At 40.2% G+C, this 17,853-nt stretch overlaps 2 protein-coding genes across 2 annotated transcripts in view; one reads left to right on the forward strand and one right to left on the reverse strand.

Moving 5' to 3' along the window:
* Nucleotides 1-10,319, forward strand: part of st8sia2 (ST8 alpha-N-acetyl-neuraminide alpha-2,8-sialyltransferase 2) — a 13,614-nt gene extending 3,295 nt beyond the window's left edge. Inside the window, exons 3-6 of the mRNA XM_061035223.1 lie at nucleotides 628-768; nucleotides 876-1,133; nucleotides 4,183-4,476; nucleotides 9,379-10,319. Coding sequence (XP_060891206.1) covers nucleotides 628-768; nucleotides 876-1,133; nucleotides 4,183-4,476; nucleotides 9,379-9,676 — 991 coding nt within the window. The 3' untranslated portion in view covers nucleotides 9,677-10,319. The remainder of the gene's footprint in view (nucleotides 1-627; nucleotides 769-875; nucleotides 1,134-4,182; nucleotides 4,477-9,378) is intronic.
* Nucleotides 10,320-12,347: 2,028 nt separating this feature from the next.
* fam174b (family with sequence similarity 174 member B) lies at nucleotides 12,348-16,435 on the reverse strand. The gene is made up of 3 exons (XM_061035224.1): nucleotides 15,756-16,435; nucleotides 14,803-14,934; nucleotides 12,348-13,975 (listed from the first exon to the last, which is right to left on the reverse strand). The coding sequence occupies exons 1-3, from the start codon at nucleotides 16,037-16,039 to the stop codon at nucleotides 13,972-13,974; spliced, it is 420 nt and encodes a 139-aa protein (XP_060891207.1). The 5' UTR covers nucleotides 16,040-16,435; the 3' UTR covers nucleotides 12,348-13,971.
* Between the last annotated feature and the right edge of the window lie 1,418 nt (nucleotides 16,436-17,853).

Genomic DNA, 17,853 nt, shown 5'->3' on the forward strand with positions numbered 1-17,853 from the left:
TCTTTGTTTTAATTTGAAGTGTAATCTTTGAACGTCATAATCAAAAGTACGACTTGCCTGTTAAACACATGAAGTGAGAGCGGTACGGTCAAAAAGAGAAAACGCCGAGCCACAAATGGAGCAATGACTGCAAGCCTCTTCAAGCAGGCAACTGGAGCTGCACTGATTTCACACTTGACATGCGTCATTCTGGGGGTTTAGCATATTATGTCATGACTCTTGAAATATCTGCATATATCATAAGACTGCGAGGAGTGATGTGGACATGGAGCCTGGTTCCCTGACTTAAAACTACGTTTCTGCTTCTGCAATGCACATTTCAAAGCGTTGCATTTGTCTGACTGAAACAGAGTCAAGTGCAAGTCAAATTGGCAATTAAATTCTAAACCTTAGCTCAATTAAATACTCTAGTAAGTGAACTTAGTTTGACTGTCCCAGTGTTTATATAACCACTCTCAAAATGTAGTCTCAGAGGGCTTTACAAACTGTATTCTTAGACCTACGATCCAGACAGAAAAAAGGCCTACAAATGACCTTTGACTAATAAAAGGGAAAGACGTTCACACATCACGTCAGCTTTAGGTATTTACTGATCAGATCTTTCATGACTTTTCCTTTTCCGTTTAGAAAGACCACTGCACATGTGGATCCAACTGCGTCGACGAACCCGAGCAAAGATTCAAACCACCCCGATCCGAGCTGCAACAACACCGCCCGGCTCTCGACAAACAACTGGACCTTCAACAAGACCCTCTCCAAACTCATCAGGCACTCTCATCTCTCTGCACAGCTATCTCAGCGTATATATTTTTCACCCCCCACTAACACAGACTCTTTCATAGCTCGCTCTCTCTCTCTCTTTTTTTTTCCAACAGGAAGAATATTCTGAGATTTCTTGATCCGGAGAGAGACATCTCTATTCTGAAGGGCACGCTGAAACCAGGAGATATCATCCACTATGTCTTTGATCGCCACAGCACCACAAACATCTCGGAGAATCTCTACCGCCTGCTGCCCACTGCGTCCCCTATGAAGAACCAGCATCACAGGCGCTGTGCTATTGTGGGGAACTCGGGGATCCTGCTGAACAGCAGCTGTGGACCCGAGATCGACTCTCACGACTTTGTTATCAGGTATTTCTTTTATTGATTTCAGACTTACTCCTAAAGCATGCAAGTGGACATAAGATTGTTCTGTGTTTAAAATGGGTCAGCACATTTCAGTTTCAGTTTGGGTTTATCGCTGAAAGTTAAAGTTGCGTCGTTGTTTGTAGTTTTCAGTTTCAAGTATCAGCGCTCACACAGCTGGAAATATAATAATTGGACTTTTTAAAAAGCTTTTTTTTCCCGCAATTTACAATCAGAAATGAACAGCCAGACAGAGAGCGATGCAGTACAAGATTTTACATTAAATTTGACATTTTGGAAAGCTCCTGCATTTAGCAGAAACACATCGTGTCTCTCTCAGAGGTCATGCTCTCATTTTACCAGAAGATTCAGTTTGTAAAGCCGTCCGCCGCCTCTTGTTATGTGTTTGGGTGAGAATAAAAAATAAAAAAAAAGAGGGGAATTCATCACAGCTCAATGCTTAGTCGAAAGGAGGAAAATGAATCTGCGTTCGGTTATATTATAATAACAGAAAACTCAATAAGAAGGGATGTGTTTGGGATTCTGTGAGATGACTGGCGCTATCTGACAAAGCATGCAGTAAATGCGGAGGTATTTACTGTGAGAAATATCCTCTCGTGAATCAATGACTTGAATGTTGTCGAGTAAATGGAGCCGGATTAGCCGTCACCTCATCGAGCTGATTGATCCATAGCTGAAAAGGCCTCTGAATCCATGCGTGTCTCCTTTCTTTTCCTCAAATGGATTCTGTTGTTCTGGGTGTCTTTCCTTCCGTGCTGCTGTGATGTTACGCTGATGAGGAGAGGTCATGATTTCCCAGACTCCAGCAGCATGATAATAGAGCAGGGGGGGGGGGGGCAGGGTCGGTAATTGAGGGCTGATGACAGACAACAGGGAATGTGGCATTTTGAGAAGCTAAGGAATTCTCCGCAGCATTAGTGTGTATCAGACTGAGAGACAGTGTCTGCAGTTTCCTGCTCTACACTTTGTATCCACACGGTATGTGAGATGATTCAATCTCCGCTTTCTAATAACGCCATGTTATACATTGCAAAGTAGTCGTTTGAATCATCAGAAGTAATGTAGGGTCAGCTGTTGGTGCACATGTCCAGGTATTATGTAGAGACCGACCGATGAATTGGCCAGCCGATAATAGCATCAGCCGATATTAGCACATCCAGTGACTGTCAGTATCGACTACTTTTATTGCGAATGCACCGATATATTACTTGATTTATTCACCAGTCACAAAGCATTTCAATTTAGTTTCATTGTATATCACTAGCAGTTCCCCTTCACCAGCAAAGTGTGCTACATGGATTACAACAAGCATTATCACTCTCCAGCTGTGACGCACGTACATGAGCAGTTACTTTCCAGTTTCCATCTTTTCTTCATTATTTATCTTTAGTATAAAGATATTTATTTTTAAAGATTATTTATCTTTAGTTTGATAACTGCATTTGAGGGATCAACACAATAAATATCTATATTTATCTCTACAGATTAAAAAAAAAAAAAATAGATCTAAGAACGATATCGGCCGATATATCGGTATCTGATTTTTTTCTCTGCCTAATATCGATATCGTATCGGACCCAAAAATCCCATCTTGCTCGGGCCTTAATTTTATGTTTGAAACATCTGTTTCCTAAACGTATCTCGCTGTCATTGTCTGAATCCATTAAGATTTAAAGGAACACAAATCACAGTCCTTTGAAGACTATGACTCCAGCATTGAGGTGATTTTGACATTTGAATCTGAAGATAATTAACAGCAAATGTCAAATACGCTTCTTCCGTATAGTCGGAAAAAACGTTGTAACAACGAATAGCAAGTGAGTGTTAAAACTAAATCATTTTGAGTTCTTTCCATGTTGTCTCCCACCACACGGCATAAACCTTCTCATCTCACACGTACACCGATGGTTGTGTAATAATACTCTGACTTAGTTTCAAGCCTTAGACTTAAAGTTGTAAAGGTGTGAGGTGTTGTAAACAGTTTTTTTTTTTTAACTGGACAGCCGACATTTTAACCAATGTGTAAATTAGAGTCTGAGTTGTTAGAAAGACTTCTGATGTGTTTACCTGCCACACCTCCAGAGAAAATAATCACCCGCTTTGTGTTTTCTGCCATTCACTTTGAGACACCGGGGTTAATATCGATAAACAGAAAGCCGTCCCATGCTCTGCTCTCCTGGTGAATAAAGCTCAGGTGTAGCTCTCTTTCACTCCCGGCAGAAGCTTCTGCGCTGCGAAAAAAATGTTTCTCTTGCTTGGAGACGCAGGTAAATGGGTGATAAATTGAAGGGGAATAAAAACTCAATGAAATTGGTTTAGCGAGATGTCAGGCCACCTCGACATCCCATCGCTGCTCGGAGAAATAGAAGCCAAATCTTCCCTTAAGGCAACCGCGCGAGGAATCTGAAGACTGAAAGCCGTTGTGATGTGTCACTTTTTTGTCGATTTAAAGACACATTCACGTCAATATGCAGGTTCAGTTGGAAGGGAAGTGTGATCCATCACGGTGTGTAATGTGCTCAACATGTTTAGTGAGCTCTCATGTCGTTTCAGCAACCGCATATTTATTTGTCCCCTTTTTTGTTTATTTTTTTTCAGGCTTTCTCTTCTCTTTAATTAGTCACCCATCTGTATACGTCATGTGTATTTATATCACTGCCACTCAGTAGCAAAGGTCTGTTGTTTTTTCCCCCACTGAGGAACCTGTGAATTTTCATTTTTCATTTTTCAAATTGAAATCATAAACAGCAGGCTTTTTTTCGACTCTGCATTTCTCATCGGCCGTGTGCGCTAATGAAAAGAGAAATGTCAGAGGAAACTTTGCCCCACATTGGATGTTACGACATCATCAGTCACTGGCTCGTAAAAAGGAAAAGGACGTAATGACTTCAATTTAACTTTTCCCCTAAAGTATCCTTATCCAAATCCTTCCTTTCTTATACGTGTGGAAATAAACGAGTGGCTGGTAGAGAGGTTCAGACCTTTTAAAAAAGGATTCTGAGGTGAAGTGACCCCGTGCCTGTTTCATCCTCAGATGTAATCTGGCACCAGTGGCAGATTACTACCAGGACGTGGGCTGGCGGACCAACCTGGTGACCATGAATCCGTCGGTGGTGCAGCGGGCCTTCCAGGACCTGGTCAGCGAGGAGTGGCGCGATCGCTTCCTGCAGCGGCTGCAGAGCCTGAGCGGCAGTGTGCTGTGGATCCCGGCCTTCATGGCTAAGGGGGGAGAGGAGCGCGTGGAGTGGGCCCTCCGACTCATCCTGCTGCACACCGTGGACGTGCGCACCGCCTTCCCCTCGCTGCGCCTTCTCCACGCTGTCAGAGGGTAAGAACGCAGCTGCGGCGGATCACACCTTAAGCGTGTCGGCGGCTCACAGGAACACCTGTGTAAAGCAAATCAAATGAGTAGGCAAATTCTAATCTGTCGCCCAGGTGGCTATTTTTAAACTACAGCTGATCACAGCTAGTGAGAGGATTGAGCTCCGTCTCTTCTCAAGGTGAACTCTTTAAGTGATAGGTGTAACGTGTGTGTGTGTCTGATCCTGAGAGAAATGGACAAAGTAGTGTAGAATTGTGTAAATCAGTGAACTTCTTGTGATGAAAGATACAACAGAAAACTCAAAAGTAATTGGTCTTTTTTTCGATTCTCAGATTTTTTTGAAATTTTCAAAATCCAAAACAAAAAACCTCCAACCAGAATTTAAATTTTTAGACACTTCAAACCCCTTTGCCCCTTTTCTGAAGACGATTTGGAAATAACAGGAGCAAAATGTACTGTTTCATACTCTTCCCAGGACTATACGGCGATGAAGCGAGCGTTAATGTCTCCGTCCCTCCCGACACAAATAGCTGAGCATTATGGGTAATGGAGGTGTTCTCCTCTTGCAGGGAGTTGGATGAGCAGATCAATACTAATGTAATGTTTGTATTTTATGAAAGCAAACAGCAGCCAGGAGGGAATGAGCTCAGAATTAAGACCGCAACAGACTGTTCAACGTTTAAAGTGTGTCTGCCAACACATCTGATGGCGACTAAATATGAGATTCAGCAGAAATGTAACATGTTAAATGCTTACATCAGCTGCCTAGGCTCATAACAACAACGAACATCCTAAAGGTTAGCGGTAATAATCACCATTTTCTAACATCTGGATAAAGCAGTCAACACAACCATCATCTCTGGTCGATTGGAATATCAGAACAAACATCCTAAAGCTTCTCATTCACTAAAGTAGATATATAATTATTTACTCTGAAGTCATTCCGAGGGGGGGGGGGGCATGAATGTTTACTTTCCATCATGTCAATCCATCACATATCAGTGAATATATTTCAGTCTGAACCAAAGAGCTGGACTGCTCACACATTTGACTGACGTTTCATTACCTCTCGAGCCGGGGGAAAACTTAACGGGGCTCAGGAACAAACAAATGGCACTTTTCTTTTCCTCTGGCTGTTACGTGCTTTGACTTCTTCTTCTCGTTGGTCTACACCCGGCTGCAGTACATTTCCGGAGTCGTGTGACGTTGCCGGGGCAACCAGCGGAGGCGCTACATTGGCGGTACCTCGGGGGATATAAACTTTAGTCAACGTGCTGCTCCTCTAATGGAGGCTAAATCAATGCAGGGAAGAAGAACACGTGTGAGCTGTTTTTTTAAATCCCATGTGTTCTTACCTAAAGAGCGATTCAGAATGATCCAGTAAGTCTGCTGTAATGGTTTAAGTTAATTTGTGAAATCTAATTTTGACAACCTCAGAACAGTCCGAGCGTCACAACCTCCGAGATCTTTGACCCCCCCCCCACTGATCACAGTGAGCTGGATTTTCATTTCGTTTTTTAACATTTGTAAGAATGCAATCAGACTCAAACTTTATTTCCTAATAGCATAAATTCTGCGTAGAAAATTGTTTTTAAACTTTTAATTCCATTTAGAAACTCAAGGTTATCAAAGGAAATGGCCGATGGTGTTGAGTTGAGGTGACAGGACTTCTCTTGAGCATTCTTCATTGCTTTGATTTATTCTACAGAGTTAGTTCAGGGTCTTTTTTTTTTTTTTTTTTGAAGAAATGAATTTTGCAAATCTTCCTCCCGTGCCTTGAGGCTTTTTATAAAATCCCTCTCTCCCTGCAATTTTTCCTCCAGTCCCTTGCGTCTCTTTCATCACAATAAGGCTTTTCTCCGGATCTTTCCTGCATTGTTAAAAAGCTACCGCCTGTCACTGACCAAATTATGCAATCTAGTATGCCCCAACTATCACACGGTATTCCAAAGAGCTCGAACTGAGCCATGATTGTTGTAGTTAACAGTCTGTAAAATCAGTGTTTTACATCAGAAATGACTATCCTCAAATGTTCTCTGGGATGAAACAAAGGCCCCTTTCCCCCCTTTTAATATTTAGTGTTTTATAAATGATCCCCCTGATCTTGTCCTCTCAGTAAGACTGAACGTTAAATATTTAGTAAAGGACAGAGAATGTGTTACACTAATGTCTGATTAAAAAAAAAAGATCACCTCTTCTACGTGTTGAAATCCTGTCCCGCCATTTCTCCTTCATGGTGCATGAGCAGCTTTAAATAGTACGACCTCTACGTCTCAACTTGACCTTGAGCGCTAACCACAGAGCGCACGGCACCAGCCTCGAGGCACAGAAACCAGCTGGCGATTGGTGAGGGGGGAAAAAAAAAACACAGAAACTCAAGGCGAGTGGACGTCCTACCCCCTGAGGCCCCCAGCGTGTGGGATTAAATCATAAAGAACTCATTTAGGTCACCTCAGATAGAAGAGCGCAACTGCGGTTTAATGATTGAAAAAAAAAGCTGCAATTATTATTTTCTGACAAACACATTCAGTAAAAATAGTCTTCCATTGTTTGTGAGATAAATCCCCTCGTCCAGGTGTAGTTTGTTTTGTTCCAGCTTCAAATTAACAAATACAAAAGATGTTCCCTGTGCTGATGACTTCACCGGATGGACGATGTGTTCTGCATTGCAAGGATGAGAAAAATAGAGCAGCAATAAAATACACTCACCGTCCACTTTATTAGGTACGTCTGTTCAACTGCTCCTTAATGCAAATATCTTATCAGCGAATCACACGACAGCATCTCGTTCAGGCATGTTGAAATGGTCAAGGCGATCTTCTGAAGTTCAAACTGAGCATCAGAATCAGATTTATTGTCCAGCTATGCTTACACACACACAAGGAATTTAACTTTGTTGAACTGTGCTCTCTTATGTACAGGTGCAACATTAAATATCAACAATAAACATCATAAGAAAAGACTAATATTTACATGACTAAATATGAAACAGTGCAGTGGTGAATAGTGCAAAAGATGCTGAAGTAACATGATAAGTAAAATGCTGATGGGTCAATTAAGATGTCAATTACAGTATTTACATGAAATAAGTGTGCGTAGATTGATCATTTAAATTAAATGATATATATATACATATATGTATATTCACAGTGACGGTTGTGGATGTGGAAGAAAGATGATTTTGGTGACTTTGAACATCACCAGACAGGCTGGTCTGAGTATTTCAGCAACTGGTAATCTACTGGGATTTTTTAACCAGTCAAACCATCTCAAGGGGTTTACAGAGAAGATATCCAGTTGATGCCAGAGGTCAGAGGTGAATGGTCAGACTTTGTTTGTGCTGACAGAAGGGCAACAGTAACTCAAATAACCACTCGTTAAAACCGCGGTATGTAGACGAGCGATCTCTGAATGCACAACACGTCCTGTATTGTTGCTGACCGTGTTCATCTATTTATGACCTCAGTGTACGCATCCTCTGATGGCTACTTCCAGCAGGATGACGCAAAGCTCGTTATATCTCAAACTGGATTTTTAACATGACCTCCACAGTCACCAGATCTCAATCCTATAGATCACCTTTGGGATGTGGTGGAATCAGAATCAGAATCAGAAATACTTCATTAATCCCAGAGGGAAATTCGATTGTTACAGTTGCTCCAAAATATACAATAAAGCAGTAGAAATATAGTAATAAAAATATGAATCAAATAGGATATGAATGTAAGTAAGATATCAATAAGAGGTACAAGAAATATTTACACGAATAAGAGTCAGATGGAATATATACACACATGATCAAGATTATTGCACTTTGTTATCATGGAGATGTTATTCATTATTATTAAATTGCAGTTTTAATAAATAATGAGTTATGGTGGAGGTTGCAGTTTTTCAGTCATTTATTTTTTTTCAGGCAGAAATAGTCCAGGGTCAGCAGAGTGTGTGTCACTCAAAGGGAGGAGTCATAAAAAAATGGGAGATTCATCCCAATCGATATGCAGCCGACAAATCTGCTGCAACTGTGTGATGCTGTCACGTCGATATGGACCATCTCTGAGGGAATGTTTCCAGCACCTTGTTGACTCTATGCCAAGAAGAATTCAGGCCGTTCTGAAGGCAAAAAGGGAGGTCCAACCCTGAACTAGCAAGGTGAACCTCATAAAGTGGCTGATGAGTGTATATGTCAACTTTCTTTTATTCTATAAGAGTTATACAGCAAAAAAGAAATATGCTCAAAACTGCCCCCCCCCCCCCCCCCCCCCCCCCCCGAGTCTCTGTATTATTCCATTGAACAGTTCAGATGCCAAAGATTGTTCATTTTACAGTTATGTGAGGACACGCACGTCTTTGCACGTGAGAAGCGAAAATGATAGAAAGTTAGATTTTTGCCTCAGTGACCTAAAGAAGGAACACTTGTATCTGTCAGTTATCTCACTACTTGCTGCTTCTGTCCGCGTGGAAGCATAACATTTTGAGACTACCGGACTGAATTACTGATGAAGATGGAGATGTTTCACAGATCGTCCAGGGAGTAGATAAAGTATGAGGAAAAGGTCGCTTGATATTGATTTATCTGAGCGCAGACAGTTCTTGAAAAAACTTTTTTTTTTTTTTTTTTTTTTTTTTTTTTTAGTCTACAAGTAGAAATTCACATCGTGCAAGCTCGCAATATTTTGAGCACTTTTTTTTGGCTCAACTCTGCGTGCTCCATCATGCTGTAGATCTCACTAAATCTCAAAGGGAGACAGGATCTGACTGAAGGAGATGATCGTGCTTCCAGCTGAATACTGACACAAAAGAAAAAAAAAAACCATGACAGTGCTCCTCTGTTTTTTTTGCTGTTTTTCTAATAGTAGTTGAAGGTTATTTTATTCACTGCTAACCACAAACTGTAACGTCTTTCAGGTACTGGCTAACCAACAACGTGCACATCAAGCGCCCCACCACGGGGCTCCTCATGTACACCATGGCCACTCGCTTCTGTGAGGAAATCCACCTCTACGGCTTCTGGCCCTTCCCGCTCGACCCGCAGGGCAGACCGGTCAAATACCACTACTACGATACCCTGAAGTACGAGTACACGTCCAGCGCCAGTCCTCACACCATGCCGCTGGAGTTCAGGACCCTAAGCACTTTGCACAGGCAGGGGGCGCTGCGGCTCCACACGGGAAGCTGTGACGCAGAGAGGAGACCGCAGAAGTAGCTGAATGGAACGACTTCATATTAACTACTGAACAGTTTTCTCGCTGCCCTACTTTACTTACTTTTTATAACACTTGAAATAACTTATTTTCAGTACTTGGAATGAACTTGTTTTTTTTTTCAGCTCTTTCAGTCAATCTGGTGGTTTTAACGAGATTTCTTAAGGCAACCTTTTTAATATAGTGAGACTCTTTTGTGCACACTGTTAATGGAGATCCTGTCACATGAGACGGCCCCTTATCTCTCTTAAACAGAACTTATTCAGTCGTTCAAGTCTTAACGGACTTCCTGTGTGGTTTTCAGTTATTGGTCATGAAAGGGGGGGGGACAACATTTTTATGATTTAATTTTGGGTCCTGTGACAAAACAGACTGATATTTCCATTTTTTTGATATACACAATAGGGCTTCATTAAAAGGGGGTGTTGTAATTTACCCAACAAAGTCCACAGCATGAAGAGCTGCTGACTTGGATCTCGCTCTTGTGAGTCACTGGTCGGGCCACAAGATGGAAGCACTTAATAATCAGGGAGTAAGAGGATACGAGACAAAAAAAAAAACATTTCTTTAAAGTCTGTGATGTTCAACTTGTGATAGCTCATTTTCCCTCTGATAAGAGAACATTTTGTATCTTCATGGTAAAAACAGGTCATTCTTAAGGGGGAAGAAAAACAAAACGGTGAACCAGAACTGCCGTGTGAAACAGTCAGGTGACCCGGAGTGATAAACGAGAGAAGGAAAGCATGTTCAGCGTCTGTGAGGAGAGAGAGAGAGAGAGCGAGAGAGCGAGAGGGTACCAGCTGTTCACATAAGAGTGTTTACGCAGCCCACTGTTGGCTTACTTTGTTATATTTCCTCAAAGAGCACCAGCCCTGTTACTGCATTGAATGTGTTGAAGAGGTTAGAATGTAGTTGTGTTATTTAAGTAGGATGTTTTGTTTTTTTGTTGTTGTTTTTAAATCCATGAATGTATTGGTGATATTCTTACTAATGTGTAAGAAATGAGCCCCAAAAATGTGCTTTAAATTCAATGTGATTCACAGTTAGGAACTGTTTTTAGAGCATTTAACACTGATGCGGATGAATTGTATACAGCCTTTTCTTCATTTACAACAATGTATTGAAAACTTTATATGTACTGTGTGTTTGTTTGTGGCCAGCATTCAAATCATTTGTGGAGACAGATCTTCACAGGTTTGATTGAAGCTGCCAGTATTTGTGCCTACGTTCAGTGGATTTGCCCAAAATTAAAAAATTGGACTGTTTACATGCCCAGAATTTTTAAAAAATTGTTCCAGGAACATGTGTTGGTTGGAAAACAGAGTTACATGACTGTCTTAATAAAGTCAGGGAAGAAACTCAATTTGATATTGATTTTCAGGCCAGTAGCAGACTGACGTGTGAGGCTAATTTATTGGTTCAATGCTGCTCTGGATTTTACTTTCAATTTCGTAACCCAGAAAGTCTTAGAAGTTTGGTTCCAGGTTTTTGTCTTTGCAAATGCTCGAGTTACTTTTCAGCGACAAAATACCTCCTTTTAGCTAAATTAACACGAGTATTTAAGATATTCACTATGCTTCCAGCCATGTGATTTTGTTCATTAAAGAGTCGTTTTGACAGGATGCGCTTGTTGACTTGCATGTCGGGCCCTCACTACGCTGCCAGTGAAGTTAAGAATAAACATGAAAGTGGTGGCAGGGACGTCAGCAGTCTGGAGCTATGAAAGGTTTTATTTGTGAGAGCTACGTCTGAGCTCGGGCAAAAATAGAAACATTCTGCGACCAACACAGTTAAGTTAATCAACCCAGAATCTGGAATTTGCCACAAAGTTAGAAAACTTTCCACTGACATGTCGTTTTTCTGCTCTGATGGAACCAACGAGACGAAGCAGAAACAATTTCAACGCTTTGTCACATTTACTGTGTTAACGTCTGTTTGTTTTTGTCTCATTCCAGCAAACAAAAGAAAATATTGCATGTAGGACTTGTCTTGATACACACAACTCAAGTATATTTCCTTCTTTTTTTTTTGTATTTCAAATATCCAATATAACTCAAGGACACTTGTTGTGTAGTAATGACAAACTGAATGTACTTTGTCTGTGGCAGAAAATACACAAATGGACAAGAATGGGGGGGGGGAAACAAGCATTTCCACTATCTCTCTTTTAAGGATGTAAAGCTTCAAAGGATGTTTTATTTCAGTAGTGTTTTTTTTAAAGAAATGGAAACTTGAGGAAACGGCTGTGGGTGAACGACACATCTCAGAAAACCAAGAAGGGGCTTTCAATAAACTTCCAGAACAGTCTCCACGTTTCTTGTCTTTAAATGTGGGGTGAGGGAAATTTGCTACAGTGTCTGAGTAGCTACCACAAAGACTTTGATTCTTTTTTAACAAGAGGAATTTTCTGTAGCAGAGGATGCAGTCCTAATAAAAGTCCAGGATTAGCATCTTAACACGAGAAGCGTTCCTCCACCGGTTTACAACGATTAAAGAAAAGGAGACAAAGCACAGGCACCAAATCATGGATCTGAATATTTCTGCACAACACAGCGAAAGACAAATTTCTTTGACACAACATCGAAATAAACAAGAGGTCACAAAGTCTGATGGAAAACACATGAAACAGTCAGGATTCTGCTTGAATGCAATCTTTCAAAAATATGTCAAAACTTGATTTACATCTGGTTCTTTATATGATTCACACACATCATCCCTGCATACTGCTCATACTTTACAAAGACAAACGTATCCAGTCTTTCATGTCACCAAAACATGAAAAAAAAAAAAAAACACATTAGTCTTTCTCCTGGAAAGAACACGTTGAAAAAGTGATGCAGGACTACCAACCGTCGTTTCCTTTTCTTGTATCTGTTAAATCGGGGTGGAGGTCATTTGGAAACAGCTGCACGTGTAGACACAGTGCATGATCAAATAACAGTTTGGATTAAAACAAAAGGTCATCCACAACACTCACACACTCACACTCACTGCAGACGACATCCTGGCTTTGTTTTTGTTTAGTGTAAACTGTTTTAAACCTCTTATTTTAGAAGATTTCAATCAGACTTTTGGTTGATTCCTGTGTTTTGTGTTTCGATTAAAGGGTATAATAATGGAGTGAAATGTACCACTTGGTGAAGAAGGCTTACATGAGACGACGTCTTTTTTTTTATTAAATCCTCAATTCAACCAAAATATCACATCCAATCTAAGAAATAGATTTGTTTTCGAATCTGTGCAGCACGAATCAGAAACCCTTAAGCAGAGAATGGACTCTCGTTCAGTTCGACATTACAACAGGAACGTCACTGTGGGAGACTTTAACGTTTCATTTGACAAGCCGTTTGACTTTTATCTCTAACAACAAGACGTTTCTTTAAACTGATGAAACATAGCTCAGTTTAAGAAATAAGTCTGTGCGCATGTCAGACACTTCAATAAAGTCGCTTCATCACCGCGGTCCTTCAATCTGTTGTCGGCTAAGTTCAGTGGTTACTTGAATAAATGACATATTTATATGATTTAAAAAAAAACAAAAAAACCTCACATCCATTTCCAGCATTTAAATTCAGAGTAAATATTTATATAAACACCTTACAAATATAACCGTATCATTCTCCTTTGGATTTAGACCTTTTTATAATTTCGCTGACAGAGCAGCAAAACAGGAATGTCTGCCATCACTGTGTAAAAAAATAGACGTTTACTCCAAAGATAAGAACAGCAATCATACAGTGTTTACGCACAATAAAGTGGTTAGTAGACAGGAGCCCGTTTGGTGTGATAGTTTTATCTCATATATAAATTATAGTGTGCAAATACTACCTGTTTGTATGTTTGTTGCACAACAGGTGTTGCATGTTAACATTTGACAATCAAACTTGACGGTTTTTGTGGCCAAAAAATATGAATATATAAAGATTAGATAATCGCCTGTAACTTAAAGTGGGATTATTAGTCCTTCATTTTTAAACTCGGCGAGCAGGCGTGCTGTCCTCTGCAGCACAGCATGAGGCTTCCAGTTGTTTCATCTCAGAAAGAAGTAGGCAGGTTTCTGAGCCACGTGATAGACGCGTCAGTACAGCAGCAAACAATGATATCTCCTGATGGCTCCAGTCCTTTAAAACACAGACCAAAAAAAAAAGCCATGCACAAGCTGCTGCAGAGAAGTTGCTGATTCAGTAAGACTTAACAACACTTACAAAACAAAAAAAAAAAAAATAGAGGAAATCACTCGAGTGGTCCCGGGGAAAATTATAGGAGTTAAGAAAATCTGGATTGTCCGTGTTTGGGTTCACCTGCAAAAAGAAAGAAAAGACATCGCTCAGTTACTAAAACAGAATCTTATCTGATGTTTTAGTCAACAAGTTCTCCAACAGGGCCCGGTCTGACTTGGAAGTCAGGAATGTCAGGTAAACAGGACATTATTTCCTTCTATGAGGAAGTGGTTGTGTGTTAAAGAACAATAGAATTGACGGAAGGGTGAAACCAAAGTCCACATCCCCTGAACTGAAACGGAGCCTCTTTAAAAAGAAAGTGTGCAGGAGCAGTTAGAACCACTTTTCTGATACTTTCTTTTTCTCATTCCTTTGTTGTGTTGTGTTTGGTGTTTGTACGACTTCACATTTTTCTGTGCTATATATTTAAGTAAGCAGTAAAAGCTAACTTGCTAGTGTAGTCAAAACAGTCACAATGTGCTTTACGTACAGCAGGCAAATCAAGGGGAAACACTTTCTAACTATAAAGTTTACAATCGAGATAAGTCGACGCTCTGAGAGGAAATAAAGTGAGACAAGCAAACCAGGACGTTTAAAGTTTAAACACATGGACTATGAAGGGTTAATGCTTTTCAGAGCTACATGTTCTGTTAGAGTCAAACTTTTAGAAACACTAGAACATGTCTTTAGGGACATAAACAACACAAATACAATGTTGTTGTATGTTTACACTAACTGGAGTATTTCTAAACAGGGAACCATAAAAAAAAGAGTTTACTGGGAAATTCTCAGAGTGATTATATTTGAAGTGGACATTTGTGTTTTGTCTGAGAATAACATGAACATCTGGTGCATGGGGTTTTCTTATTGTCTGGGTAGTTTTAAAAAAAACAACAACAACAACTAACCTGTATTTGACATCAAACAGGGTCGAGTCGTCATCGTCGTCGTTCTCCTCGTTCAGAGGGGCCATCTCCACGCGCTCTGCAGGAGTCGTTATGATGTCATATTTACGCGTTTTTCTGATTCGCCTCCCGGATCTGTGTGAGATTCAACAATTAAAAAAAAAAAAAAAAACATGAGGAAAGACAAGACTCATAATGTGACAACATCAAAGCCTACTCACTATGATCACAACCTCAGCTGTAAACCGATTTGAGGCTATTCAGACTGGCTGAGTCCTAACAGGCTGGAATCATGATTCTGCCGTTTGTTTTCATTCAATGCAACCAATTTTTTCATGATCATCGAACATGCCCAAACATTCTCAGGGTGTTTTCTGTGCGAAGCCTGCATTGTTTTTATCATTGATTATCTGACAATCATTTCCTCAATTTTTTTATCTATCAGTGTTTTTTCCACCCAAAATCTCAAAGACCATCTCAAATGTCTTGTTTTCTTCAAAAGATATTCAGTAAAATGTCATAGAGGGGTTCAAATTTTGACTTTTTTCCCCCAAGGAATATTCATACTCATGAAAATCAACCATCAGAGTGCATGTCAATAACCTATATGTCAAAAACATCAAATATAAACAATGCATCCCTTCTATAAAATAGGAAAACAACAAATGTTAAATTAGCCTTTAAATTAAATATAAACGCAAGAAGACTGGTGTGTACGTCACACTACATATCCACATAATATGATGTAACATACAGGATCATAACAGGCTGCTAATTTCCCATAGGGTCATGATTAAATAGGCCCAGACCTGAACTCTTGGCCTCCACCTTTTACACCCACATGCTCCAATGAATCGATTCATTTACCAAGTCGTGATCATATACTGTGACAACATTGATAGGCTGGTTATTATTGTAGGGCTTCTACTACAGGTGACCAGCTTGATCCTGCTTACCTGATCACTTTGATGACCAGGCATGTGATGAGAGCAGCTGTTAGCACGCAGACCAGAATCACTACGTTTTTCAGAGTGGGCAGATGCGTCATGATGGATGAAATCCGGGATCCCACGGCGGCGTCTGTGACATTATTCGCCTGTTCGTCTTCGCTGCTGATGATGGATGATGATGATGTTGAATTCAGCAGCGTCGCAGGTGATGAAAGAGTTTGTGGTGGTTCGCTGCTGACCCGAGAGAGAGCCGCAATGATGAAAGTTAACACCAGATTGTGTGTCAGCATGGTGATCAAATCACAAAATACGCGCAGGATGTTCTTGTTCCCAAACTAAATTAAATGCGACAGCAGCTGCCACATTATCAAGGATCGGCTTGTCAGATTTGGGCTCTTAACACAATACAGAAAATGTAAAAAGGCAACTATCCATGTCTGTTTCAGTCCAAGCCTCGATATTTCTAATGGTGGTTTCTTCGGGGTCGTTGCTTGAATTTTCTACCCAAACGTGCTTCTTTCCTTGAGGTGAGTTGCAGCAATGCCTTCCTGATTGCATTAGGACTCCGTGTGTAGAGGTAGAGATGGGGGATTATCCGCCTCCGGAAGAGCTCTGCAGGCTGGCCCGGCTGCTCCTACTGCTGAAGAGGAGCATAATGAGGGCTCGTGATGCGTTCACGGTCCCCTCGTACTTCCTACAAACAAGCAAATGATGCCAGCAGCTTCAGTTAAAGTTTTTTTTATACAAAAGAAGAATGTATTATTAACCACCAGGCCAAATTTCAGCAATGAAAAAAACTTAGTCCTGCAAACGTGTTTGTTTTAGTGACTCATGTTCGACGACTCTGTCAAATTACAGCAAATAAAACATAATTAGGCCAACTATATTTTAATTAGGCTACTCATAGGTCTAATGATGTAATCCTTTAATGGTTTTTGTATCCTGTCCAGTCTGCTGACGCTTTTAAAAGGGCCCTAAAAACCCACCTTTTTAACAAAGCCTTGTGCTTGTGCTTTCAGTTTCGTTTGTTGCTTAGTTGATTAAATTTGTTTTTATTTCTTTTTTTTTTTTCCTGTAGCACTTTGAGATTTTTTTGCAAAAATGTAAACTGCGTTACAAATTAAATGTATTATTATTATTAGTATTATTATTAGTATTATTATCCTGGGGGATACAATTCAATTCAATTCAATTCAAAAAACTTCATTTGTCCCCGGGGGGGCAATTCAAAGGCACACAGAGCAGTAAAAATAACAACAGTGCAGGCAGACGAAACATTTTAACCTAAATATAAAGTGTCAATTTAAATACAACTTAAAGCTTAAAATTCACTTAAAAATACAAAATATGAAAAGAGTAGATATAAGTGGACCGTGATCGGACTAACAGATGTAAACAGATGTAAACAGAGCTGTGTGTAGTCTGTGTGTAGTACTGACCAGATGTAAACAGAACTATGTGCAGTAGTGACCAGATGTAAACAGAACTGTGTGTAGTAGTGATCAGATGTAAACAGAACTGTGTGCAGTAGTGATCAGATGTAAACAGAACTGTGTGCAGTAGTGATCAGATGTAAACAGAACTGTGTGCAGTAGTGATCAGATGTAAACAGAACTATGTGCAGTAGTGATCAGATGTAAACAGAACTGTGTGCAGTAGTGATCAGATGTAAACAGAACTATGTGCAGTAGTGATCAGATGTAAACAGAACTGTGTGTAGTAGTGATCAGATGTAAACAGAACTGTGTGCAGTAGTGATCAGATGTAAACAGAACTATGTGCAGTAGTGACCAGATGTAAACAGAACTGTGTGTAGTAGTGACCAGATGTAAACAGAACTGTGTGTAGTAGTGATCAGATGTAAACAGAACTGTGTGTAGTAGTGACCATATGTAAACAGAACTATGTGTAGTAGTGACCAGATGTAAACAGATGTAAACAGAACTGTGTGTAGTAGTGACCATATGTAAACAGAACTATGTGTAGTAGTGACCAGATGTAAACAGAATTGTGTGCAGTAGTGATCAGATGTAAACAGAACTATGTGCAGTAGTGATCAGATGTAAACTGATCAGATGTAAACAGAACTATGTGTAGTAGTGAT

Source organism: Labrus mixtus, chromosome 4, assembly GCF_963584025.1.
Source record: "Labrus mixtus chromosome 4, fLabMix1.1, whole genome shotgun sequence".
Classification (NCBI taxonomy): Eukaryota; Metazoa; Chordata; class Actinopteri; order Labriformes; family Labridae; genus Labrus; species Labrus mixtus.

Excerpts from the sequence above, each read along its gene's own strand:
- fam174b (XM_061035224.1), bottom strand. The coding sequence starts at position 16,039 with ATGCTGACACACAATCTGGTGTTAACTTTCATCATTGCGGCTCTCTCT. Across the intron at positions 14,935-15,755 it reads CTGGTCATCAAAGTGATCAG|ATCCGGGAGGCGAATCAGAA; the intron begins GTAAGCAGGATC and ends AATCTCACACAG.